Source organism: Pezoporus occidentalis, unplaced genomic scaffold (genome assembly GCF_034315485.1).
Source record: "Pezoporus occidentalis ecotype Australia unplaced genomic scaffold, CSIRO_AGI_Poc_V1 ctg57, whole genome shotgun sequence".
Lineage (NCBI taxonomy): Eukaryota > Metazoa > Chordata > Aves > Psittaciformes > Psittacidae > Pezoporus > Pezoporus occidentalis.
Window position 1 is genome coordinate 4,465,349 of NW_026915910.1, and position 25,973 is coordinate 4,491,321.

At 38.4% G+C, this 25,973-nt stretch overlaps 1 protein-coding gene across 3 annotated transcripts in view; it reads left to right on the forward strand.

The window, feature by feature from the left end:
- The window catches only part of TFAP2D (transcription factor AP-2 delta), a 54,853-nt gene extending 33,722 nt beyond the window's left edge, over nt 1–21,131 (forward strand). For all 3 annotated transcript variants that reach the window (XM_062638512.1, XM_062638511.1, XM_062638513.1), the window contains 2 exons: nt 3,091–3,204; nt 18,033–21,131. In XM_062638512.1, coding sequence (XP_062494496.1) covers nt 3,091–3,204; nt 18,033–18,252 — 334 coding nt within the window. In that variant the 3' untranslated portion in view covers nt 18,253–21,131. The remainder of the gene's footprint in view (nt 1–3,090; nt 3,205–18,032) is intronic.
- Nucleotides 21,132–25,973: the final 4,842 nt, after the last annotated feature.

Here is a 25,973-nt window from a genome sequence, read left to right on the forward strand (position 1 = left end):
ACAGAACAGTGTGAATAACAGTTTTATGTAGGATTACTTACAGCCAGTACAGAGTAATCAAAACCTAGCTCATGACACTATGTGCTCAGTTTTCTGAAAAGTAGCTCTGCGACTAGACACACAGGACTTGTATCTCACTGATGTCTGATCTTTGACTGCCTGGCAACTCTGCCACATTTGGACTATATCAGACTCATGGGCACACATTTGCCCCACTCTTGTACTCACCACAAGGCATTTGCTTTGGTAACTGCTACAGATAGGATCATGGACTACATGGGCTCTTGTGATCCAATTCAGATTTTTTTTTATCTTTTTCTGATTATATACTGGAATATCTGACTGTCTATCACAAATAATTGGGCACCTCCCTTGCTGGAGTAACCTGGACTTTTCTTATCAATCTGTGGCTCCTAAAACAGCATAACCACCTTTGTTTTTTCAAAATCACAGTCCAACTCAGTAAATAATTGTCAGCACTCTCCCTGTCACTACCCCAGGTGATGCTTTATTGCTAGTGGAGGCTCTGAAACACCACTTTACCTATAAATCTCCTTGAAAAAAAAGTAGGTTACTGCCTTTTGCAGGTTTTCGTGTATAATAAAAAAGTTTTTTTCTTTTCTTTCAATCTGCCAACATTCAGTAAAGACTTTTGACATGTGAAGATAGAAAGGAACTTAATTACACACTTGGTTCTGACATTTTCCTTTGTCAAAATGCAAGAACTTTTAAGATAAACTTTTTCAACAGGTAGAAAGTAGAGGTTGGAGGGAGAGGAGCAGTGCCAACTGGGGATAGTAGATTGTTTAGAAGCCAAAATGACTGACTGTTTTCAGTTGTTGAAAGGAACTGTTTTTCCTCTAAGGACCTGATTCATTAAAACTGTATGCTGCATTTACATACATTTCTGCTGAATACCTCTCTTTGCCTGAAAGGTTAAGGCGATGCTCTCTTTGCAAGGAGTCGGTGTCTAGGTCCATACAGATGACAAGTGCTTACAGAAATCAGGCTTGGATGAAGTCCAGCAGCACAGTAGGAAATAGTTTTTTTCATTTCCTTTCCTCTCAGTCAAGAGAGAGCTGTGGTATCTATAGTCTATTTCAACAACTTGCAGAACAGTGATAAAATTCAGAGTAAAAAAAGGTTAGTATAGTTTCCTCGCTTGACAATGGAGAACCATCTAAAGATCAAGCAGCTGAGTTTACCCACTTTTTTTCCATTATGCCCCTGTCCCAAAGGACAAGAGTTATAAGGTGACAATGCACTCAAAATTTATGTAGGACCAGATGTGCAAAGTCTTCTAACAGAAATTGTGGACAACAGAGATGTTCTTTAGTATTAGAAACTGCCCACACACACAGTGATTGCGTCTGTGCTAGCAAAGTAAACTATTCACAAACTATTCAGAGTCATGAGATTGCAATTGTCCATCTTATTAAAATGTTAGAATTGTTTTTTGAACTCTCCCGAATATCTTCTGGGTATGTAGTGGGAGATAGCATACACCAGGTTCCATACTGAGGAAGCTACCCTGTTTAGGACTCTAGAGGAGCATAACTATTCAGACCTTACCAGAAGATGACAATTTACATGAGGTTATGAGAATGATGCCTGGGACTGTATACTTTACAATGCAGATGAGTGTCCTGATCATCTGGTGGGCATAAGGTCCTCCTGACTTCACACCAAGTGCCTGTATTTCCAATACAGTCAATGGAAAATGGTATGCTCATTTGGAGAATTCTTGAGAGAGAGATCCAGTTTTAATTAACTGTATCATAAACCAATTGAAAGTAAGTGGTGTCTCTATTTATCCATGGTCCAGATAGTAGTCTTCTGAGAACACACACTAAATAGAGCTGATGTGGTTTCTTTTTTGAAAAGTACATTAGTAGAATATTCCTAGACTAATTTGCAAACTGCCCCAACACAACAATATTACAAGAATGAAAAGACCATATTTTCAGGTCTCTCCTAGTGTAAGGTCCTATACAGTGATATCCCAGGGGATACTTTTAAGCCCCAGGTGCTGAGGCATCCTGAGAAGCCTGAGGTAAGGCCCAAGAGGAAGAGAGAAGACAGCAAGGCCATTCAAATTTACCAAAGAAGTTGGGCTACTAGGCTGGTAGAACACCAGGCAAGACAGAGCCCAAGGTCCCATTGCAAGGTGCTGAACCGTGGTCCCAGGTCCTACCTTCTGAAAGTGTGTATTGCCCTGTAAATGATCACTGAGAAAAAGTGGAGATGATGGGATTTGCCTCATGTGCCTGTCTGTTGTGTAAGCGCTGCCAGCTGAGTCACTGAGCTCCTCACCAGAAAGGAAGAGTCACTGTCAATACAAGTCCTCTGGACTGCTGTAGACACCTACTTTAGGCTGCCTGATGTGTGGTAGAAATATAGAACAATTTAATTAATGTTTCAATAGGAAATTTAAACACTGCTGCTGGAATTAATTCTCAATCTGGGAAGACTTATGGGAGAGGTCTCTGTTGAGAATCCATCAGTTCTGTCACAGGCTCTACAAAGAAGCAGAGTATGGTCATAAATGGAAACTGTGAGAGCAAAGGTAGCATTTTCCTTCACAACTCCTAGTGTTCTACTTGTCTTAAGAGTTAGGGGGTTAGGAAAGCAAGGCCAAAATGGCCAGGACTTTTACTTGCAGATAAACCAGTGCAGAGAAGCAACTATACAAGTAGTGTATTTACACAGCATCTTCAGGCATGTTCTAATGTTGTTATCATTTTCTTTAAACATAACCCTGGCTTCTAACAAAGGTGAGCTTAGTCAGACTTAACACTACCAAACTGAGTCCAGCTCAGGACAGAAATCATGTTTTAAAATGTCAGTGTTAATATTGTTCCAGAGGGCAACTATTCCTGTTCAAGACATTCTGTATGTTGCTGGCTCTGAGAATTTGGGGCAGAGAAGCAAAAATGGAGATTTGTTTGCCTTTAATTTCTTTAACAAAGCCGCTGCCAAACATTTCTGTTATGAATGAGATCATTCAGGATGAGGTGACAGTGTTATGGGAATCAGTTTTATGGAAAGGATTACATTTGTCTTATTTAAGAATTTCCACTTTCCTTTTAGACAAATATGTAAAGAATTCCAGGACCTTCTAAGTCAAGACAGATCCCCCCTCGGATCCTCCAGACCAACTCCAATATTAGACCTCGACATCCAGAGACATTTAACACATTTCAGGTATGATTTTGAAAGAGGAACAATTAACTAAAATCCATAATTTTGATAAAGACTACATATGATGTCATAGTGGTATTTGTTCCCTTAGTTAGGAACTTAGCTAGACTATAATGTCCATAATACCTCTGTTCTCTGTGCTTATTAAAAGCATGTGTTTGTCCAGCAATGTAGGTCAGGTTAGTTGCATTCACCCTGCTTCTAGGACCACAGTCTGAGTTTGCATAAGTAATTTTCTACATCTCCTGGCCAAATCTGCCCATCTGGCCAGAAAGTTGTCTTGCTCTAGATGTGAGCCAAATCACAAACTAACTAACAAAGTGGGTGGTCCAGAAATGTAGAAACTGAAGTCCAGAGCCAAAGTGACAATATAGATGAATCAAAGTAGCAATAAAAGGAGGAACAGTTAGGCTGCACCTTTACCAATTCACTAAATAGTTCCAGAGCCTCCTCTATGCTACTGAGACCATTTGACGTCATCTTACTGTGACTGTAGTATTAACTTTTTGGTCTCCAAAGCAGACTGTCCTCAAAGTACACTACCTACTGGAACAGTTTTACTGCACTAATTGAACAACTACTAACTACTAACTACAGAACAACACCCTGGAAAGGTGTGGGAGAACGCAAGCTGGCTGAGACTAAAAAGCCAGAGACTGCTCATATATTTAGACTCAGTTTCTGGGCCCATGCCATAGCAATATTTAATTTACTGGTGTAGACAGCCCAAGAAGCCGTTATGAAGACAAAGACCAAACTTCATCAGAATTTTGTCTAAGTTATGGATAAAAGTGCATAGATGATTTGAGATCAGACAGATTTATTAGCCCAGGAGTTGCTGTATAATTTCACATTTTTCATTAGGCAATGTGCTAGATACAGCTAAGAGTGAGATGGCAATTTCCAGAGGGACACTTTGAAATTGTGGGGTCATCTAAGATTATTATCAAAGATAAGCTTGATGAAACATCCTACAGGTGCTCCTATTTCTGTTCAGACCACAAAGGGGAACGCATGACTAGCTCAGGCTGCAGATTTTATTTTTTTTCTAGCAATTAATTAGCTGATATGTGAAATAATCAACATGTAAAGAACTGTTCCATAGAGTTGTTTACAGACCATAATACCAAACAAGTTCATTAGGCCTATAAAGGCTTAGAATGATGTTCCATATTCTTTGCTACAGCCAGCTGAGCCACTCTTCATTTGTTGGGTGGACAGGCAATTTTGGACCCCAACATCCAAGTGTCTTTTAGCTATTATGATTCAGATAGAGCATGAAACACCCAGCAGTCAGGTGGTATGATACCTAAAGTTTAGTTCCTCCAACTTTGAATGGATTCCAAAATACCAATACCCACCATCCCACTTCTTTCATCTATGTGTCAGGGGGTGGGGAGAGGAAATGGCAGTGCCTGGTCCACAAATGCACGCGCTCCTGCTTATTCTAACACATACCTGCATGCATCCTATGTGTAAATGAACATATCTAGAAACCCAACTTCTGTTCTCATGTGGTGATGTGCACACACATGTACATACCACTTATGTCTATGTATGCTTTCCCTTATAAACACATACCCCAATACCTAACTACACTGTCACACCGAGGGAGACATACTTGTTTATATAGGATACTGATAGAGTGATTTTAATAGGTTACCTAGGCTTGTGGAAAAATAGGTAATTCCCCATTACGTGCACAAAAAGTAAACGTGATACAAGGTAGCTAATCCCCAAGGATTCCTGTGTTTAAAGAAATAGCAGTCAGGATAAAATGCTGAAGGCTTCATCTGCAAAAGCTGTCAACTGGTACAGCTCCCATCCTTCTTTCTCTGCTATACTTCAGTAGGTTGAAGTACAAAGCTTCTGTAGCAGCTCCTGGATCATTCAGTACTTTCTTTCCTGCCTGCAATAAGAAATAAGTGTTGGACTGAAAATCGGCACCTAGAAGAGCACAGGTCTTGACCCTACAAAGATGGTTCCCTGGGCTTAAATCAGACAGCCTTCTCTGATTGTGTTTAGTGAATGATGAGTACTTCCAGACCCACAGGCTGAGCTGAGACAATATTCCTTTTCCATCTGTTATAGAGAAGTTGAGGTCAGATGCAGATTCCGACCCAGACTTCCAATGCTACTCATCTACATGTAGGAGCCTTCGTTTCAGCCATGTGTGTACTTTCTGCTGTACCCTCTAAGCATCTTGCCTGTATAGCCCATGAAATCTGCATTACAGTTAAGCAGACCTAACATAGACATCTATATTTGTGTGACTTGAAATTCTCTCTAAACTCTAGTGACTGAGCAGTGCGGTCTAGATCTTCAGCTGAACGAGAGCTTAGCCAACCAGTACACATTAGACACGTGTATTGTAAATAGCTAAAACTAGCATAGACAAAAACATCACTATTCCCATCCACTAAATCTGGCAGCCTCCACAGCTAGATCACCTGAAGCCCTCTTACGACTACTTGCTTTCTTGAGATTAAGTATCACAGAAGGCACTTAAATCTGTCACAGATGTCAGAGAAGATACAAGAATGTAATTCACCATGTTTTCAGGAGCATTAACTATTTTCCAAGTCAAGTTTTCATCACAGAAAACAGTGCTTCTGTCTGATCACTTGGTTTCCCTGTGTTTCTCTGGCGGATGAACCTCAGACTGAACCAACCTCTGTCACAAGAAATTTGTACCTGATCAGTTGGGATGAGGGAAAATTCTTGATACCCCAAAACACAGAGAAAGGTCTTGTAACCTAGGAACAATACGCTCACTGCTATCTGAGGCACAGCACAGCCTCCTACTGGTCACAAGCAGAAATAGAATAGTCAAAAATCACTTAATAAAAAGATGTTGAAAGCATCTGCCTAACAATCCACATGCCTAACAATAAGAATCAGATATTCATAGTACATTGGCTTCCACATACCTGATCATAGGACCCAATCATAGGTTCCACCTAAGATTGGATTTCCAAAAGAACAGGTTGGTTGTCCTTATGTATTACAGTGAAATGAACATGATTATCATGTATCTATACATACAAAAAGCTGTGCAACTGTATGCCAGAGAGGATGTGATCTTCATGCCATAGTCATTGTCAAATACTCTGATGACATCTACGGCAATCAGAGTCTAAAACTGGACTGTCTTAGTAAGCGGATGGTCCTGATAATACACATGAAATTAATGTTATTTATGACCAAAATGCCCAAGAGTTGTTGATGGTCTACAAATGCATCTTGCAGAGGAGATTTAAATCTGAAACAATGACTCCATGTAGTCATCACAATTTTTTTAATATGCTTTTTCAACAGTGAAATTTTCATCTTCTTTTCTAGCTGTATTCCAGAGCTGTACAATTTCTCACAATAAATTCTCCGTCTTCTTGCTGCATAAGTCTCTAGACTGGGAGGGGGACAAAATATCACATTTGGCAAGGACAAAGCATAGTCTTTCACTGGAATCTCTGATTAGGTTTTGTGAATTTTTTAGCATAAATATAGCATTTTTTTTTCAAAATTATGATATTATGCAATAAGAGGTGATTTTTGATCATGGGAAGTCTCATATAGTTTTATACAGATTTAATATAACAAGAAGAGGTTCAGACATTCTGCCTTGTAGACTGTAATAATCAAGGCAGCGAAGAAAGTGCAAGATGAAAAGTTATTTTATACACATATGCATATGCTTATGCAATATGATGCAAAAAATCATGACCAGAAAAATTTAGAGGAATCACACATATCTTTATTATTAGAATAAGTTCTAAGATAGTAGAAGACTTTTTGAAGAGCTGTAACAACTGATACCTACAGTAGAATCCAACTTCTACTACCTTGGGGTAAAAGGGAGTTTTCTTTAGGAATAAATTATCCTACAGCTAGTAAGTGCAGAGTTATGTGCTCCACTTGTTCATGATGTTACTTCTCAACATTAATAATTAAGACCAGGATTCACAGACTGGCACAAGTCAGATGGAAGCAGTGTTTCCCATTTCCTCTGTTTTAAATCTTCAAGCTCACATTTCTCTGAAGTTTTTCAACTGAGTTCCAATTCATCAAGATCTGTAAACATGTGTCCAACCTGAAGTACAGGATAGCCCACTTGAAGGGATCAAAATTGCTGGGTTTGCTTAACCTACAAACTCAAAGTTCACACAAAGGGTAAAACAGTGGAAATCTTCAAAGGAATTGCCAGTGAGCCTGAAAACTGCTGAGTTGTGCACAACTTTACCACATAAGCAAAAAAACAGAGGCTCTTCTACACCTGTGGTACAACCATGTTTGTGCAGCTGCTCTGAGATGTCCATTTGACCTGCATACAGAAAACTCAATTCTGCATGAAGAATGAATTCCCAATATTGTTTGACCATGAACCAACAATTCCATAGACCCTTACATTTTTATCAGCAACTATTGTGCAGTACCTCAGCAGGGGTAGTATTATGTATGCTTTATTCAAGATTTCTGGACTGAAAGCCACCACTTGAGCTACCCTGTCCCTGGATTCTGAAAACAGAATCATCATTAAGACACAGAGCAAACGAAAAACACCCTGGAAAAAGTGCTAAGATGTTGTGTCCAGGTATATGAGTGTCTCTGTCATTTTTTAAAGGCTGATCTGTGTAAATGCATTTATGAGTATACTACAGTATAGAGAGAAGTCAGCACATCAGTACTAGAAAAGAACACAAAAGTTTCTATAACTTTAAGGAGAGGAACATATTTCTCTCACCCTTTGCTTTCAAAATGGAGTGAGCATCAGGAAAGGGAGAGTAAAAGACTGAGAGTGACAGCAAACGAAAGGAAAACATGAGAAAAAGAAAATATTTAAATAAACCTCAGTTTCTTTTTTAGAATGACTTTTATTACTTACAACGCAGATGTCTTCTCCCCAGAGCCCCACAGAATCATGACAGACTTCTGTGTACACATGCATGCATCTGTGTATGCAAAAGGGAAAAGCAGGAGGTTTAATGTCTTCTGAAAATCATTTTCAAATTCTACTGATGTCAGTAAAGCTGAAATTTCATCTTTATTTTTCTTTCAGAACAGAAAGGTTATACAAACCTCCCTTTAGCATTGTAAGTCGGTTGGTTTTGGATTCAGAACAAGTAAAAGAGACTAGTTTTATGCCCAGTGAAACTGAGAGACAATTCTCAATTTTCTAGGGTGATGGGAGGGAAAAAAAGGGGTTGGAATGTTTGAAGAAAGCAAAAAATATGGATGAAAAAGAACAGATATGTAAGGCTGTGAGAATAATTCACTTTAGAAAAGCCTGGAAATGGTGAACCAGGGCAATCATGACCTACAGCAGAAAACAATCCTGCCTGGAAACCAATAGCTCCAAGACACACACCAAGAAACTATATTGTGCAGGTAGTTGTGATGGGAGATGGTGAAGCTCTGGATAACCCCCAACACCCATAATCCTGCCACTAATTCAGGAGAGCTGAATGGTGACATTGCAGACCATCAGGTTCTTCTGCTGAATCTGGGACAATGTTAACCAGCATAATTATCAAGCTCCATCTTTTTCCTGTCAGTGGCGTTCAAGTAGATCTGAAGTATGACAATATGTAAAATAGTTGGAAATAACCTGCATATCACTCATCTCTGTAGCATTTTTGTGCTTCCCAGACATTTAATACATCCAACACTCTCTAGAGCAGATAACCAGACCAGATAAACCAAATATTTTCAGTTGTATAGATCCCTGCTGTGAAGAAGGCAAATGTGTCTGTCATATTTCAGAGAAGGAATGGAGACATGTAGAGATTAATACTCTCCAAAAGATACATGAAAACTAATCTAATAAGTTGGGTAGATATGGTCCTGGACACTGAAACACAATTGTCTGTAATGTTTGATTTCTGCTGTGGTTCCTTTTATGTATTTGGCCTAGATCAACTCTGTCCCAAACAATTCCCAGGCACAAGTCAGCCTCACCTCAGTCAACAGGATATTCTCAGTTGGAAGCTTAGATATATATGACCACTACTTCACAGGTTAAAATGCTGGAATAATGGAGATAAAGCCAAACTATTCTACGTCACTCATGATCAGAGAAGTCTGGACACTCTTCACTTCACTAATGCAGATATAGGTGACTAAAGGCATTTCCTAGCTTCAGCTTAAGCACCTTAGAGTGATTGACCTGTCTGGTGAATCTAGGGATCAAGGGTCATTTTAGGTGTAAAAAGACACCCCATCTCACATTCATCTGCCACTCCCTCAGCTGAAGGGTTTTTTGTGAGTCCTGCATCACATCTACCAATGTTATAGATATTCTAAATGTCCTATGGCAGCTCTGGTGGCATGGGTGAATCTGCAAGTTCACTTTCCATCCCTTCTTTTGAAGTTGTTCTCTTTTGCAAAGGAAAACTTAAGGCTGGATGGAGAAAGAGATCCCCCAAGTATCCTTTTCTAGTGGAGTGGCTTCTGCACTAAATCAAAGCTAGGGTTCTGGATCTAGGATCCTGTTTTACTCATTTCACACTTAAGCCTGTTGATAAAGTATCAAATCAGCCCTCAGTCTGAGGATCAGAATTTAAGATATCCCTCCAACTGGACCGAAGGTCCAAAAGACTAGTATTTTTCTTTATTTTATACCCGACCTCTCTCTCCTCTTAAGTGGAGAGAGCATGTATCTACTTCTCTCTTCCATTCCACTGTTATATATGAGCTTCCCACAGATTCAGCCAGGAACTTGAAAGTCACACTGACGTGTGTCTTCTTGTCTTTGCCTTTGTAACCTGCCCTTGCATCAGATTTTTTTTTTTTTTTAAATTTTTGGCCGAAGTCTTTTTATCTCTGCAAAATTTCATGAAAACTAGAGTTTCCATAAAACCCACCAGAAGTTACCCACATTCTGTGCTGGGAAACCAAAAAACATGGCACAAAATACTTACAAAAAGAAGACTTGCTGAGATTATACTCAAGAGATCTGTGTCTGTTCATGTACGCACTACCTGGCCTCATTAATCAACCTCTTAGTCTCACTCTCTTCACTTGTAAAATTGGGTATAGACATAGCTTCCATGTCTGCTTTTGGAATGCTTGTGTCTGTAAGAATCTGTAACGTTTGGAAAGTTCATGTATCCTCCTAACGTCATTCATTATATAGGGAAAGACAAATACCTACCAATTACTGAAGTTGGATTCAACCCTTTAACTTCAAAGTTACTTTTCATGAAGGTGGAAAACCACATCCAGATCATTTTTTATATATATATAAAAGCAAAACCAGCAAAACTATTTTCTTGCAAGTGACACTTCTTTCATTGCAGAAACCTTGTAAAAGCAGACAAAAAATAATAGGGTTAGGATACTAAAGTTACATAATTAAAGCAATGAACATCCTCACAAATTATTCTTCGTTTTGCCTAGCCATCCAGCTGATATGAAACATCCTTCCTATGAAACCATTTGAGATTAGTTTTGTTGCTTAGTTAGTCTCTGAGCCTAGAGCTGTCAGCCTCCTGCAAGTGCTTGGCATTACATTTGACAAGGTGACACAAAAAACAACAGGCAAGAAACCAGAGGCTCAGACTTTGGGAGCAGCAAGAAAGTAACACCCTTTTTTCTGAAGGGTAAAAGCAAAAAATTTAATGGGTTTTGAAGCTCAACATGTTTTAAAATTGCAGCAAAGAGCCAAACCCAAAGCCTTACTTGTGGGTGGCCTTTACAGATGCCACTCTCCCCCTTTGTATATTCCATTTTCTTTATGCTTCTTTGCTTATCAGGAGGTTAAGGAGCTGCTGTCATAATTCCAGTCTTCTTGATTAGCAACACCAGCCTTCTATTTGGATGCACTGACGGGAAGAAGCCAGTGTGCAAAGTCGTGGTGAAGCACCTCTGGTGCCCTCTGGAGTTCCCTCGTTTCCATGATCTCTCTCAATCTGGCTTTAGATTCTGCTAGCTAAAATGGACTTTTCCTCATGCTGAGGTACTAGTAAACATCAAATTGATCCTTTTTTTTTTATTTCTTTTCCTTTATTTTCCTTGGTGGTTGATTTACCAAAAGTATTACAGTTCCTTCCTCTGGGCTTTTTCCCTCACTCCCTTTCCCAGGGGTTCCCTCATTTATCATTCTATAGCGAGAGTTCAATCACATTCTCCTGCTCTGCTGATGACCAATATTCTTTAGGAAGGGTGTGAATTTTTAATATTCCCACGATTTTTAATTATAGTCTTGTGATACCATATTCCCTTGAAGTCACAATTTATGAAGTCAAGACAACAGATCTGTTTTCTTTATTCACTTCATCAACAAATTAATTCGTTCCATGATTATCAAGGAAAAAGCAAATGAATAAAACCTTGGGCAGTTTGATTTGGTTTACAGTCCAGCAATTAAGATTTCTTAAAACCTTTGAAGCATTTGTGTTTTCCCCAAAACAGGAATGGTATCCACCCATTTCCAAATTCCTAGGTTAAAAAGTTGTATCAGCATTTTTATAATGCTTACTTCTTGGTCTTTCTCATTTGGGAGGCTTCTTAGCTACATTTAAACTGAAAGAGGATAGATCTTTATTAGCTATTAGGAAGAATTTTATTGTGAGGGTGGTGAGACGCTGGAACACGTTGCTTTGAGGAGCTGTGGGACCCATCCCTGAAAGTGTTCAAGGACAGGTTGGATGGGGCTTGGAGCAACCTGGTCTAGTGGAAGGTGTCCCTGCCTGTGGCAGGAAGTTGGAACTGGGTGAGCTTTAAGGGTCCTTCCAACACAAACGATTCTATTATTCTATGATTAGCTGCCTAACTGGAAAAAAGTAGCAAATTTAATTAATCTCCTTCATTTCTCTGCCTTCCTATAGAGCAGACATGTGACCTTTAGCTAAGTGAAAGGAGAAATTGAAGGAGTGGCTATGGCTATGGGAGGGACAAGTTCATTTTTTTTCAAAAGTATTCAGTCATCTCGGATCTGTGATCTCAGTGGTGTGCTTGGCTCCACAGGTAGTAGTGGGAGGTGAGGCTAGCTTTCATTCAGAGTCAGCCACAAGTTTGTACATATTTTCTTATTCAAAACAATCAAGTCACAATATTATCCAGTGTTTTATTTGGAGGATATAATGTGCTGTGCTGGAAACATTTCATGTCAAAAATACAAGGGATTCTATGAGTGCCATGAGCACCACAGTACCATGGCTTAATCTTTGGACTATAGCTCAGCACTCCGTAGCCACAGTTTTGGATGTTTCAGGTATATTGCCTGCGCAATTGCCCTAGTGTGAAAAATTGGTCCCAAGGTCTAAAATATACAGAGCTGAAATAGAGTATTTTGCATTCTGTCCTTACTTTCTCCATTGCTTTTACACAATGTAGAAGAAGGTCAATCTGCTTAGAACATCTCCTTGATACGTTTATTTTGTTATGAACAGAAAACAAGCATGAAGGCCTGCTTTGTAAGGCTATTTCTGTATGTGTTGTTTGCCTCTCTGGTGTTACAGACTACCTACCCCTATAATATATACTGGCCATGTTCTAAGGTTTACCATGGCTGTCAGTCTAACTTGTGTCATAGTTAGGCCTACTGACCTTCTGTAGTAAAGCTGTCACAATTTAATTCTCTAGGCAACCTTCACAGGACAGACCTTGAAATCAACAGAAGCACCTAGAAGTCAGTAAGGCACCTCTAATTTAGTATGTTACTTGTATCAGTGAGGAGATTGAAATCTTTTTTCCATTTCCTTTACAGCCCAACCACCAAAAGTCTTATTAGATCTTATTATTTGTCATCTGCCTTGTGCTATTAAATTTAGATTTATCCCACTTTAATCATGAAGTGGTTTCTATATGCAAAGTTCTGAGAAAGCCCGACCAATAAGTTCAAGCTTGCTTTTTCTTCATTATTATTGTTCTAAATGAGGGTGTAAACATTCAGTGCAGATGGCCTCTTCTCCCCCACAGAGAGGGAATCTGTTTCATTTGCAGCATGTCGGAGTTTCACCATCCTGGGGTATGGAGGAGTCCTTGAGGTAGTTGCCAAAAGAGAGTCCAAGCCTTCAGGCACACTTGGAGCTTTTCACTTTTAAGTAAGGCCATCATTAAAACATGAGGAGACATAATTGCATCACAGAGCTAGGCAGAATTGCAGGTGTGTCTGGATGTCCTTAAGCATAAGGATTTATAATATATTGCCCTGATATTCATTCCCTTCTTTCTGCAGCTTTCCATACAGAGTACCAAAATCAGAAATCTTAGCCTTGCCTTTTGGAACAAGATTAGTTACAGGAGTTGTACTACAATGCTGAGAATACCCAGAAGATTTCATTATGAAACCACTATGTTTAATTTTAGGGTTTTAAACCCAAATGAAAGTATTGTAATGAAAGCGACTCATTTCATAGGTGTGGAGAGTACCAAAATTGAACCAATTTCAGTGGGAACTCAGCCTGAATAATCGTTCAACTAAATTTGACTTTAGGAAACACATTTGAATACTTTGCTATTAATCTTCTGTCTGTCATGTCTGATTTAAATGTAAAATCAGATTTTCTCCCCAACTTGAAACTTACTTCCATAAGCAAATGGAAATTATTCAACTTTCTTAGATTTTAGTCTAGACCTTTTTTTCAAGATTTTAACTTGCAGAGGAAGTCCACCAAAATTAGAACAAGGGGAATTACTGATAAAATAAAAATGTAAGACAAAGTAGAAGATAATCTCTCTCAGCATTTTGATGCTTATTACATAAAGTAAGGCTAATAAAATACACCCTCAGAGGTGTATGGCAAGTAGAGCCGGTCAGAATGTTTCATTACTAAACTTCATGGGAAAATTATTAGCGTCTGCAAACCGAAATCTATAGAGAGCAATGTATTCATCTGACTGAACCGAAAATGGAGTTGCCATGAGACTGCAGCATCATTTAACTAAAAAGGTGTTGCCTTTTCTCTAATAAATACAGTGCTATCTTGAAAAAAACCTGCTGTATTTGATGATTAGTGGTACATAAGAGGCTAAACTGTAAAGGAGATAAAACCTTAACTCACCCCATAAAATTATTTTCCTATGAACACCAGTTTCAGACCAGAAGTTTAAGATTCTGCTCAAGGTAAAATAGCCATATGTAGGTGCTTCAACATAAGCTGGATGTCTAAGCTTCTCATGTAGTCAATGAAGATCTCTGACAAAATGTAACTGAGTAAATAGTAGCATGGAGGGTCTTTTTATATACTGCTAGGTATGCCATCAGTACACTGCTGTTTTAAAAGGGTGCTGCTTTCCTATAAGCCCTCTGCATTACCTGTTCACCAGATACAGATATCTTGTTACCATAGGGCATCTCAAATAGCACCAAACACACATTTTTATTCACCTTGATGGAGCCCTCAGAGTAGTCAGAAGAACGGTGCAGCTCACTGTAAAGGAGACACATCCATTTCATGCACTACATAATTCTTCAGAATTTTCCCACATCATTATTCATGAATAAAGCTCCAATGCTGAATTCAGTCACCTAAACTTTGGCATCTAGTGCTGTGTGAGATACACAGGGGTAACCTTCCTGTCATCAAAACACCTAGAAGCAAGGTGGACTTAAGTCCTATCATATCTAGCAAATCTGTGCAGATGTTTCAGATGTCATAGAACATCTCAAATAACTGTAGACCCTTATACATAGGAAACTATACTAAGTCCCCTTGGATGGTCATAAGAGGTTAGGCACTGTTGATGTACACACCTACGATTTGGCACCTACGCTTATGTACCTTAATACCGGATTTTCATAGAATCATAGAATCGTTAGGGTTGGAAAGGACCTTAAGATCATCTAGTTCCAACCCCCCTGCTGTGGGCAGGGACAACTTACACTAAATCATATCACCCAAGGCCTCGTCCAACCTGGTCTTGAGCACTGCCAGGGATGGAGCATTCACAACCTCCCTGGGCAGCCTATTCCAGTGCCTCACCACCCTAACAGGAATTCTGGTATTTTCTACAGTCTTTTTCAGCATTTCAGAACATTCAAGTTTTTTATCCTAGTTCTTAGCCCTACAGATTATTTCTGAGGCAATCTCTGTAGGTTTTCACTGTAGTATTCCCACTTTGCTCTTTATATTGAGCTATCAAATGAACACAGTACTATTCCCTTTGCTCAGGAGTCAAAAGGTTCAAAGACAGCAGGCCAGAAGATTTCTATTCAATCCTTTGTTAAATTTACTATCTGCATCTACTGGAAATGAATTGTTGCAGGTATTGCCAACTTTTAAAAGAGGTAAACTATTTTCATTTGTGTACAAGACCATAAATATTTTTATATGTACCTTGGTATAGTCAGTTCCCCAAATCAAGACTCAGAAGATCATGCAAGCCATGTAAAAAACATGAGATATTTTAACTGGTAATGATATATTTGAATTTCCCTTTTCTTGCTTTTTGTTACTGTAAGCTCCATCACATTTTAATTTCTATGGATTTATGAAGACCAGAAATGATAATAAAATTCAACACAAAATCTTGAAATCACCTGACTCCTAAAAGGACTTTGGAGAGCTATAAATATTCTTATCTATGTTCTTATGCTGATTTTACTTTTACTACCATTAAAAACATGACTTATGATGATGAAGATGATTTCTATTATCCTGGTATGCCAGGCATTTCTAAAAAAAAAATAAAGTGAGGAATGTTTATGTTTTTAATGCTAAATTTAAAAGATGCAGATATTACTACAAGTGCAGATTTCAAGATTCATGTGGAATTAATTGATGTCTGCAAACTGGTCCCTGTAAATATTTAATTATCATTTTCCTCTCATTACTAACTGGGGGTAAACATAAGTTCCAGCTTTAAAAAGTGCCTGGAGACTAATGGATAAACGTTCTAAAAGTGAGTTATTTCTTAATAGCCTTCAGGAGACCTTTTGTAAAAGACTGGGACACTCTCAATCTGAAATGGATATTTCCAATCTAAGCTCTCATTTTGGTTAAGCATCCCATATGTTTGGTGTCTTCTCTGCAATATGAGCTTTCCTAGCAAACAAGGTTCCCATATGTCCAGCAGACAGAAAGATTACCCTGTTTTTCCCATACAGTTTTTTGGGGTTGTTTGGTTTTGGTTTGGGACTTTTTTGATACTTCCATCATCCCAACAATTGTCCATGTCCTGTATAATCTTTATTCCCTTGTTCCTTACTTTTTCACTTTTTTCTGAAATAGCTGGAAAGACTGAGAAGCCAAAATGTGGAAGAGAAGAGTTCTTGTTGAATCAAAATCTTCCCATTTCTGAGCTACTCATGGGTCTCTGCATTAGACCAACATTTACTGATGTGGTGCCTAAGACACCCAGAGAGTTACTGCAGTGCCAAGATCTTAAATAGTACGGGATAGTAAATAGTTATTGTTTTGTCAGAATCACTGTAATGTGGGGGGGGTTTGCCCTCACCCAAAGCAATATAAAGTATTGATTTCTCAAAAATGTCCACAGACTCAAAAATCGCCTCTGTTCCTCTTGTGTTCATTCTGCCTTAAGCAGAATTGGGATAACTGAAATCAGCTTTTAAAAACTGCAATGGCACTTCAACCCTGTGAAATAATTTTTCATTTATGTTTCTAAATGAAAATTAAAGATCTGGAGGATTTGAGTAGGGTTTGGTGTTTATTTTTTTTTTATGTTAATACCTTGTTTGCACTAAGATGTCTAGTACAACTTGAATCTCCCTGTCCCTTACATGAACATCTTATACTGTACATATAATATTTAGGCAAATAGGGCTGAAACTGATTCTCTGAACTGGTCTCTGGTGCCATTTCTGTTATCCTAAGGTAGCAGAGACGTCCTCACAAAGATAGTATCTAGGAGACAGGACCCATGGGAAACTTGCACACTTATGGATATATAGGTGTAAGCCAGCCTGGATGACTAAAACATTTCAAGTGACTGTAGATGCATATGTGTGCACTGAAATGGTCCTCTAAACTGAGATTAGATTAACCCACTGTAGGTCTGCCTGGTAACTTCATTAATACATAATTTCAGTAGCTGCTAAGTGAGGAGCATCACTGAAATTGCAGTGCAGAAGAAAAACAAGAAAAAAAGTAGTGTTCTCTTGAAGAAAGCCCCTACCTTATTTGGATGTAAGGTGCAACAGGCTAAATCTATACTAGTAAATTCAACACAACCAGGGCAACATTGCTTGAATTTGATTATTTTTACTATTATTTGGTTAGGATGGTGCATGAATTTAACCTGGCTGAGCTAGCCCTTTATGAAACAGTTCCTGGACATTGTTTTGACATTAACCTTAACCAGATACTATTCCCTGTAGGCAGTTCAGATTTTACTCTGTTGGATGCTCAGAGGACTTAGACACACAGATATGGCCAAACTGCCATATCTGTGCTGAATTTCCTAGTACAGATCCACTCATACATCCGTATAGAGCAACCAGGTCTTGGTCAAGAGTCTGATGTAGAAGAATGAATAAACCACACAGAACTGGTTTTATTTACCTGAGAGAGCCAAAACTTTTGGGATTGGAAAAGTAGCAGTGCTGAAAAGTCTAGGGCACAGATCCTCTCTTGGTCTCTCTGAATCAACAACACTGTCAATCTGCATCAGCCAAGGATCTGTCCCCCTGTGTTCAGAACTGAGACTCCTGCAAAACCCAGCCTTTGAAGCTGTATGTAGTCTGCTCTTTGGCTCTACTCTTTTCTTTTCTGTTTCTCCCATAGGTAATAAATAGTTTAGGGAGCAAATCTTGAATTTCACTATAATGAAATGAGTGTAGTGTAAACTCTTCGATGTATGTGAGCGCGTTTATATTTATGTCTGTGTGTGTATTTCTTGTTATTTTTCTGTCTCCTTCCCATTTGTAGTTTGATCACTCATGGTTTTGGAACTCCTGCAATATGTGCTGCCCTAAGCACTTTCCAAACTGTTCTCAGTGAAATGCTGAACTACTTGGAAAAGCACACATCGCACAAAAACGGAGGAACGGCGGAATCCGGCCAAGGACACGCCAACTCGGAGAAAGCCCCCCTGCGGAAAACTTCAGAAGCTGCTGTGAAAGAGGGCAAAACAGAAAAGACAGACTAGCTACATCAAACAGAATCTATTTCGAGAGAGTCTTGCTGCTGATATTTTTTTTAAATATATATATCATTGAGGGCAATTTATCTCCAGTGGACCAAATCCAAAAAAAGGGGAAAAAAAAAAAGAAAGAAAGAAAGAAAAATCAAATAAAAAGAAAATAGGAAAAGATTAAAGCAGAGAGAAAGAGAGAGAATGAGAGGAAAGCATTCAATCTTAAGAACAGCAGTGTACAGTAATTGTGTGATGAAATTGTCACTTTTTAAAAATTTATGTTGCTCTAAACTACTTTTTCGTGCACGTAGTATTTGATTGTTCTGAATGATACACTAACACTGTTTTTTATAAGCACTTCTGGACTTGGCTGAGGTGGCACATGAAATTTGAAGCACTTTCTTCTCCAGCAGCAGAATTAGGGCCAGTGCTTCGGTTGTGGGACATGCAGTTCCAGTATCCTGACTTTGTTTGCATGCTGGACAGATTGAAAGAAGGGCTTCCTTTGATCCATCGGAATTGCCTGATCTACTCACCATTGGGAAAACAATATGGAAACCTGGCAAAAGAGGAATTCTTGGGCCATGGGACAAATGAACTGTTCAGTGTTGGGGGCTACTCATCCCCATGTGGGAATGTTCAATAAAGCTGCACTGGAATGAGGCCAGAACCTCTTAGGAATCTGCCCTCAAGCAGCAGCCATGGTGTCTTTTTTGAAAAGAGAGTGACAGACAAAAGTGGAAAAAAAAAAACAAACAAAAACCAACCCAACCTCAATAGTTTCAATAAAAGCCCTCATCCCTCTGTGAACTTCAGATTAAATGACAGCATGGGCTTCTGTCCTCTGTCTTCTCAGCCCCTGGTCCTATAACACTGCAGTCTGCCATACCTGGGTCTCTATTTAACAGGATCAATTCAGGCAATTGGAGCCATCTTTTTTGTTGCCTTGATTTTATGACGCTTTCTTTTCTTCAGCTTATTTCTGCAGCTTTATTGTCTTTAGGAATCCAGCTGAGGTGTAGAGATCTAACAGAATCCACTTATTTTCCAACAAGAAAACAAAATAAAACAAAATCAAAACGACAAATAAGACAGATTGGCTTAGTCCACAGCATCTAAGTGGTAATATACTTTTGAAATATTACTTTACCACTCATCCTCACACAGAAAACATTGGAGACATAGATTCAGCTCAAGAGGCTTTTTCCAGCCACATTCTAACTTCTTCAACAAGAATTTTATTCCATTCCTTTTCTTGTTCCTCTGACATCACTTTATTGAGAAAGTTAGGAAGGACTGGAGTTACAGGGTGGGGTCATACTGGCCATCTAAACTCCTTTTAAGATCAGCAGAATCAGAACTTTTCTTCCAAGGGACAGTTCATCTCTGTGGTAGGAAATAGCACAGCTGCCTACATGTAAGTGTTCAGACCACTTTGAGATGTTTTAGAGTATCTAAGACAGTCACAGAGTTTTGACCAAAATAACACGAAACCTAAAGGAGGACTGGACTCACCTGAGGAGGAACTGGAGGGTACCAGAAGATAGCACTAGATACCCATGGGTGGCCTCTTGATTGGCACACCAAGTGTCGAGGATAGGTAGAAGGGATCATCTGAAAGTGCCTGTCATTCTTCACAGGGGAAAGCTGGAATAAGACAGTGACATTTTGCATTGTAAATGACTGCAACTGGATTAATCATCCTCCTCTCCCTATAATCAGCAGAGAGAAAAAGGCTCTTACAGTATGCAGTTTATCTCACCTTAAAGCAGCGATGAATCATACCCCAAAAGTATGTACTTTTTCTCAATTATATATAAAGGAAGCCAAGGATAAAAGCACTCATACATGTATACATCACAGCTTTCTACAGTTAACATGCATTGCATCTTGAATGACCAGCTTTAGACTAACCTAGGGACTTTGACAAATATCTGAGAGCATTTACAGCCATAATGTAGGGTGTCAAATTGAATTAACAAAATCAGCCTCACCTTCCAAACGTATGGAAGGAAAACCAGCACTTACGGCGTAATGCTTTTCCCCTTGAGGTCAGTAAGGACATTGCCATCATGGTGAGGAAACACGACAGGAATACTGAGTCCTTATTTGCTTGTATTAAAAAAAAAATAAAAAAAAAAGGAAAAAAGGAAGAAAGATATCCCATGATTTTGCCTAGATTTGTCCTTTCTTACAGAGGTATGTAACTGAGATACCTACTTTAGTGCTATTTAGGCACCCTGTATGCATTGAGGGAAATAGGTGTATCTCCACAGGACTCCACCTCCTTAACACACTATCAGCTAAGTGCCTAGCAGAAATTAGACTTTACAGAATGAATTTTTCACTCCAGTACCTCTGGAGAAGTACTAAAATCAAATGAATGATCCTCAGAGATATCTTTGACAGAAATATTGTGGGACTGTTCTAGAACATGAAATACTTGAGTGTGAAAATATGTGACCACCGTTAAAAGTGAAAAGGTAGATCATTCTGCTTCTTCCATTGACCAAACTGAGAGGGAGAAAAGGAGAGAGGGGAAAATCAGAAGCTGACTGTCAGATATGCAGATTTACCACATCAAAATGTAGTGTAAAGCGATTTAATTGTGGTCCTCTGCTTCAAGATATAGATAAATTTAAATTAGATTTTGTTGGAGGGGAAAAAGAAAAGAAAAAAGTTTTTTAAATCTATTTAGATATTCGTCTCTAAAATATCAACCTTCTGGAGAAGGGGGAATGTCTGGTTGGGAAGATTATTCTGTGAAAATGTTGAGAAAGCAGCATTTTATTACAATGAAATTCAGATGTCTCATACTGGAAAAAAATATGTATACACCTATATTTGAAATATTTGCCTATTCAGGATATGGTAAAAGATCCCAACAGTAATTTATTTAAAAACTTGCATCTTTTATTGTTACATAACACTATATAAATACAAATACAGAACACTAAATAACACTGAGCCTCTACTCTGGAGGCAAAAAATTATTTTTGACCTGAATTACCCCTTAATCTATTAATATTAATAAACCTGAGCACTCTTGAAACCCAGAACTTCCAGGGTTTGTCTTAATGACCCCTACATATTTCTTGTGTGATTCAATACAGATCCGATTCAACTTGACTAAACTGCTGTATATTCTTTCCATGAAGAGGCTACCTGCATTACATGCCAAACATTCTGTTTTTTCGTTTAGTATATTAGCACACTTAAAAAGCAAAATTTTTAAAAAGTAGCTGCAAGTTTGCTGACATTCACAGTCTCTCTGTATTTTATAGTTAATTGTTGCTGATAATTTTATTGAAAGAAAAAAGTATTATTACTGCAGTTTGGCATCAAATGCCTTTGATCTTTGAAACAGGAACTTTCAGTGTGGTTTTAAGCAATGAATTCACCGATGTTGCTGTTAAAATCTCAGCTTAATCCAGTTATACCTGCACAATATTTCCATGTTGTGTCTTTTTTTAATATTCTTTGTCTTTGTCTCTTTGGAAATGTTGCCATTTCAAAACATGAATTAAATCAGTCCGAAGGAAGGGCACGGTTTGAAGTTAGTGGGTTCTCACTGGTAGCAAAGCCAATTATATTTTTACCTTTTTGACTTCGAAATTAATCTGAGCTAAAAAAAAAAGAAAAAAAAGAAAAAGTTCTTCCTTTGAAAGGGCATGGAATTTTTTGTTCCATTCAGTTCAAAACCATCAAGGGAGTACAGAAAAGTGTCCACATTTTTGAACAGTGAATGTGTGCCAATGAATCGTCATGATTTTTGAAACCCCAAAAAGAGATTCATAGCTGTCTAAGTATTTGGATCCTGTTGTACTTCAGCCCATCACTCAGCTTTGTATGCCTTACAACTTTCCCACCACAAACCTCACAACGCTTTAAATATGTCTCTAAACTTCTTATACTAAGCACTAACACATTTGAGTCACGAAGACCAGCTGTTAACACTTGCATCTGTTAGCAAATGGCTCATGAAGTAAACACACTGACAAACCACATACTTGTCCTTCTAGAGCAAGGTGTTACTGTGAGTTCAAACACCTTGTGTTGTCTAAGCTTAGAAGGTAAATCTCTGGCAGAACTAGGGGTGACATTCTCACCTCCAACCTTTGCCCTAATATTTGGATCTGTGTTCACATAATCCTCCATTAGTATCATCACATGTCAGATGTGTGTAGTAAAGGGAAAGTTTTATGTGGATGATGATAACTGGAACAATGTTCCTATGGCCTGTAAAGAAGAGTGAACCACAGACAAGCAGTGATGACCCTGCCACCTATGACAGAAGACTGTCAAGAGTTTTGTCCTCCATGCCACCATCTTAAACCCTAACTCTTTCTAGGTGTCATTCTGTTGCATTGGAGAACTGGCACAAGGGGTGAATTTGGACCTTTAATTAACTTCTTTTTTAAACATAAACTCCAACATTCATGGGGAAAAGACTTCAGCTCTCCAAATCAGCAAAGAACCTGCTCTCTGAAGTGTCTCTTTAACCTTTTCTAAGAACAAAAAAATCTGCTATAAGCAGGCACAATGTATAGTCCTTCCATATCCTGGACTTCTGTGTAAATATTTCCCCAGCTCACCTCTTCCTTTGAACATTACTCAGTGGCACAGCTGCTGCTCACAATTTTGCAGTGAGGCTCAAGAAGGGCTGCTTTATAGTTCTAAAAGCCAAATTCTCTAACTGATTGTTTGTTTGTTTGTTTTGTTTCCTAATACCAACAACCAGTTTTGGTCTTAGATCTGCTGATGAATTCCAAGGTCATTTGACTGTCATTTATCCTTTGGAGAGAAAGTTCTGCTGATCTAATTCTTTATTTTTAAGGATAAATAAAACCCCAGCATTAATAGAAGACACAAGCCTGCAACACAAGGAAGAATCAATAAACATAATTATACAGGAATTGCATTTATAAAAATATCCTCTGCCTCTGTCCTCATTATAGGTTCAACAAGACTCCAGGAACAGCTGTGTTGGTAATGGGGGAGGAAGATAAAATAATTTTCCTTTGCCAGATGAAGGTCATTTGGGGAGATCTGATCTTTTTAATTGTTATTCTTTATTTTTCTTTATTTTTTACAATTGATTCTGTTTTGTACAGCAGCTGTTGTGATTGTATTTAACTGTGAGTGCGCACTTGGTCACCAACAAACAATGTTTTTCTTATTGGTTTGGCATTTTCGTTTGGATTGTTTTTTTTCCTTCTATTTAATTTAACTTAATTTATAATTCAGTGGTGAAAAACATAATCTTTTATATTTCTATTTCCTATACAAGCTACCTGTTTTACATGAGTCTATGAAGATAATGACCGCATTTGATCAAACATTTCACGGCAATAAAATCTATGTTAATTTAACCCTGATTTGTCTGTCACTTGAAAATAATTTTCATCTCTGGATAAACAGACAACCAAACCTGGCTAGGAACTGGATCTATGACATTACAGGACCTAGAACTTCCACCTATATACAGAGATTAAAGATGAGCCACCTAACTGTAGTTATATTCAGTATTTAACTATCTCATCTCGAATATGTCAACGAGATTTAATGCTTGTTGTATTAAGAGAAGGATATAATTCAAGGCAATTTTTAGTGTCCTGAAGCAGGGATCCAAGATACTGGATATGATTTGCCTTAATAGTCTCTCTCAAGTAATCACAGGGAAAAACTGGAATCATGGAATCACAGAATGGTTTGGGTTGGAAGGGAATTTAAAGATCATCTAGTTCCAACACCTCTGCCACAGACAGGGGCACCTTCCACTAGATCAGGTTACTCAAAGCCCCACCCACCCTGGCCTTAAACATTTCCAGGGATGGGGCATCCACAACTTCTCTGGGCAACCTGTTCCAGTATCTCACCAACCTCATAGTAAAGAATTTCTTCCTAATGTCTAATATAAATACACCCTCTTTCAGTTTAAAGCCATTCCTCCTTGTCCTATCACTACATGTCCTTGGAAGGAATCCTAGTCCCTACCCACTGACAATGAACACAACCTAGAAAATTTGCTAATTCTGGGTACTTAATATTTATATTACCAGGCTAAGTCTTGAGAAGTGCCTTGCCCACAATAGCATAGAAAGGCTGTGACAGTGCCAGCAACCAAATCCACATCTCCACAATCTCAAACTCACTCTTTAATCTTCTCCCTCAAAACTTACAGCAGTTCATTCCCAAATCATATGTTAGCTAAAGGTCTGGGTTAATTGCCAACACTCCACTCTGGATTTTAATCCCAGTGCTGTGGCACAAGGTTTGGTTCTTCCCAAGCAGAAATGAGAGTCAAAAAGAAAACCTTTAAATGTAAATAACATCCTCTTTCAAGTATGACTTATAGCAACTCCAGCTTAGTTGTTTATCCAAACTTTTCAAGACAAATGGGTCTGAAAAGTTTTACTGAAAAAAAATAAAAAAAGTGGGTTTTTTTTTAAAGCAATTTCCTAAACATTCTCTGTTTCAAAATGGTTTTGAGAACTTCATAACAACCTTTCTGTGCTGTTCCACTGCTTGCAGAAATGACTTTATGAGTAATTCTAGACGATGACACACCAGGGGCAAAGCTGCAATGGCAGAAATTTCAGAAGTATTTCAGCTGAAAAAGGAAATGCTTTGGGAAATAGTTCCTACATGTTTAAACCTGGTTTATCCAACCACCGCCTCTGTTCCCTAACAAATGAACTCTCAATAATTAATATTACACTTCTAATCTTCTGGGAAATATAATTTCCCAGGTGCTACAGTGAATTCCTTTGATTAGTTCTGTATGTGTTCTTCTCCAAAGTCAGAGAAAACACAACGGTGGCAAATTAATCAGTATTTTAAATACAGTCACTTTGGTGTGTAAATTTTCCACTCCACTAAAACAAAAAGAAGACAAACCCTCTGAGATTTGCAGAAGTGCAGTGACAAAAATACATGTCAATGTGCACAAGTAGCCTCTAGTTTGCTGGCACTGCCACATACATGAAAATGAAAAGGAAAAAGTAATAAGAAAAAAAATCCATCATACAGAGGGCTTGGGCACATTTGTATTCAAAGTAAGTGACTGGGCAAAAAAGGGACCAAATATGTAGAATGGCGAGTGTCCTGAACTACCAGAGCTAGCAGAATAGATGAAATATGTATAGTAATATTTGTTCACCTGCTCAACAACAGAAATCCCACTTCTTTCAGAAAGGCTGGGTATTTTGCTGGAAAATACAGCAAATATTTTGCTGGAAAATACAGTTTAGTTTCCAGGCAGGGACCAAAAAACAAGTCTAAAAAAATGTCTAGCCTCTTAACAGCTATTTAGGTTTACCTGTCCACAGAAAAAACATAAACAAATAATCAGTGGATACTTCAAGCATTAATGGAAAGGACATTACACTCTGGGCAAAGTTTATGTTGTTTTTTTTTTAATGGAAAGATATTTGAATTAATGCTCTACAAATGGAGTCTCAGGCAACTGGCAACTCAAAATGTCAAGCTTTTGGAGAAAGAATTACTAAGATTATACCACAGCATGGGACAGAATTCTGTTCATTCAGGATTTAGCGCACTAGGCAGACCCACACAAAGACAACCAAGACATAGTTTGCTGTCATTTCATAACAACAGACACACTGGAGGCATGGTTCAGTCACCCACATACAAGCATCAAGTGACATTTTGGACAGTTCTGTCCATCCTGCCTGGCTTCCCACTGCTTCTCCAGAAGAACCAAGGTCTCA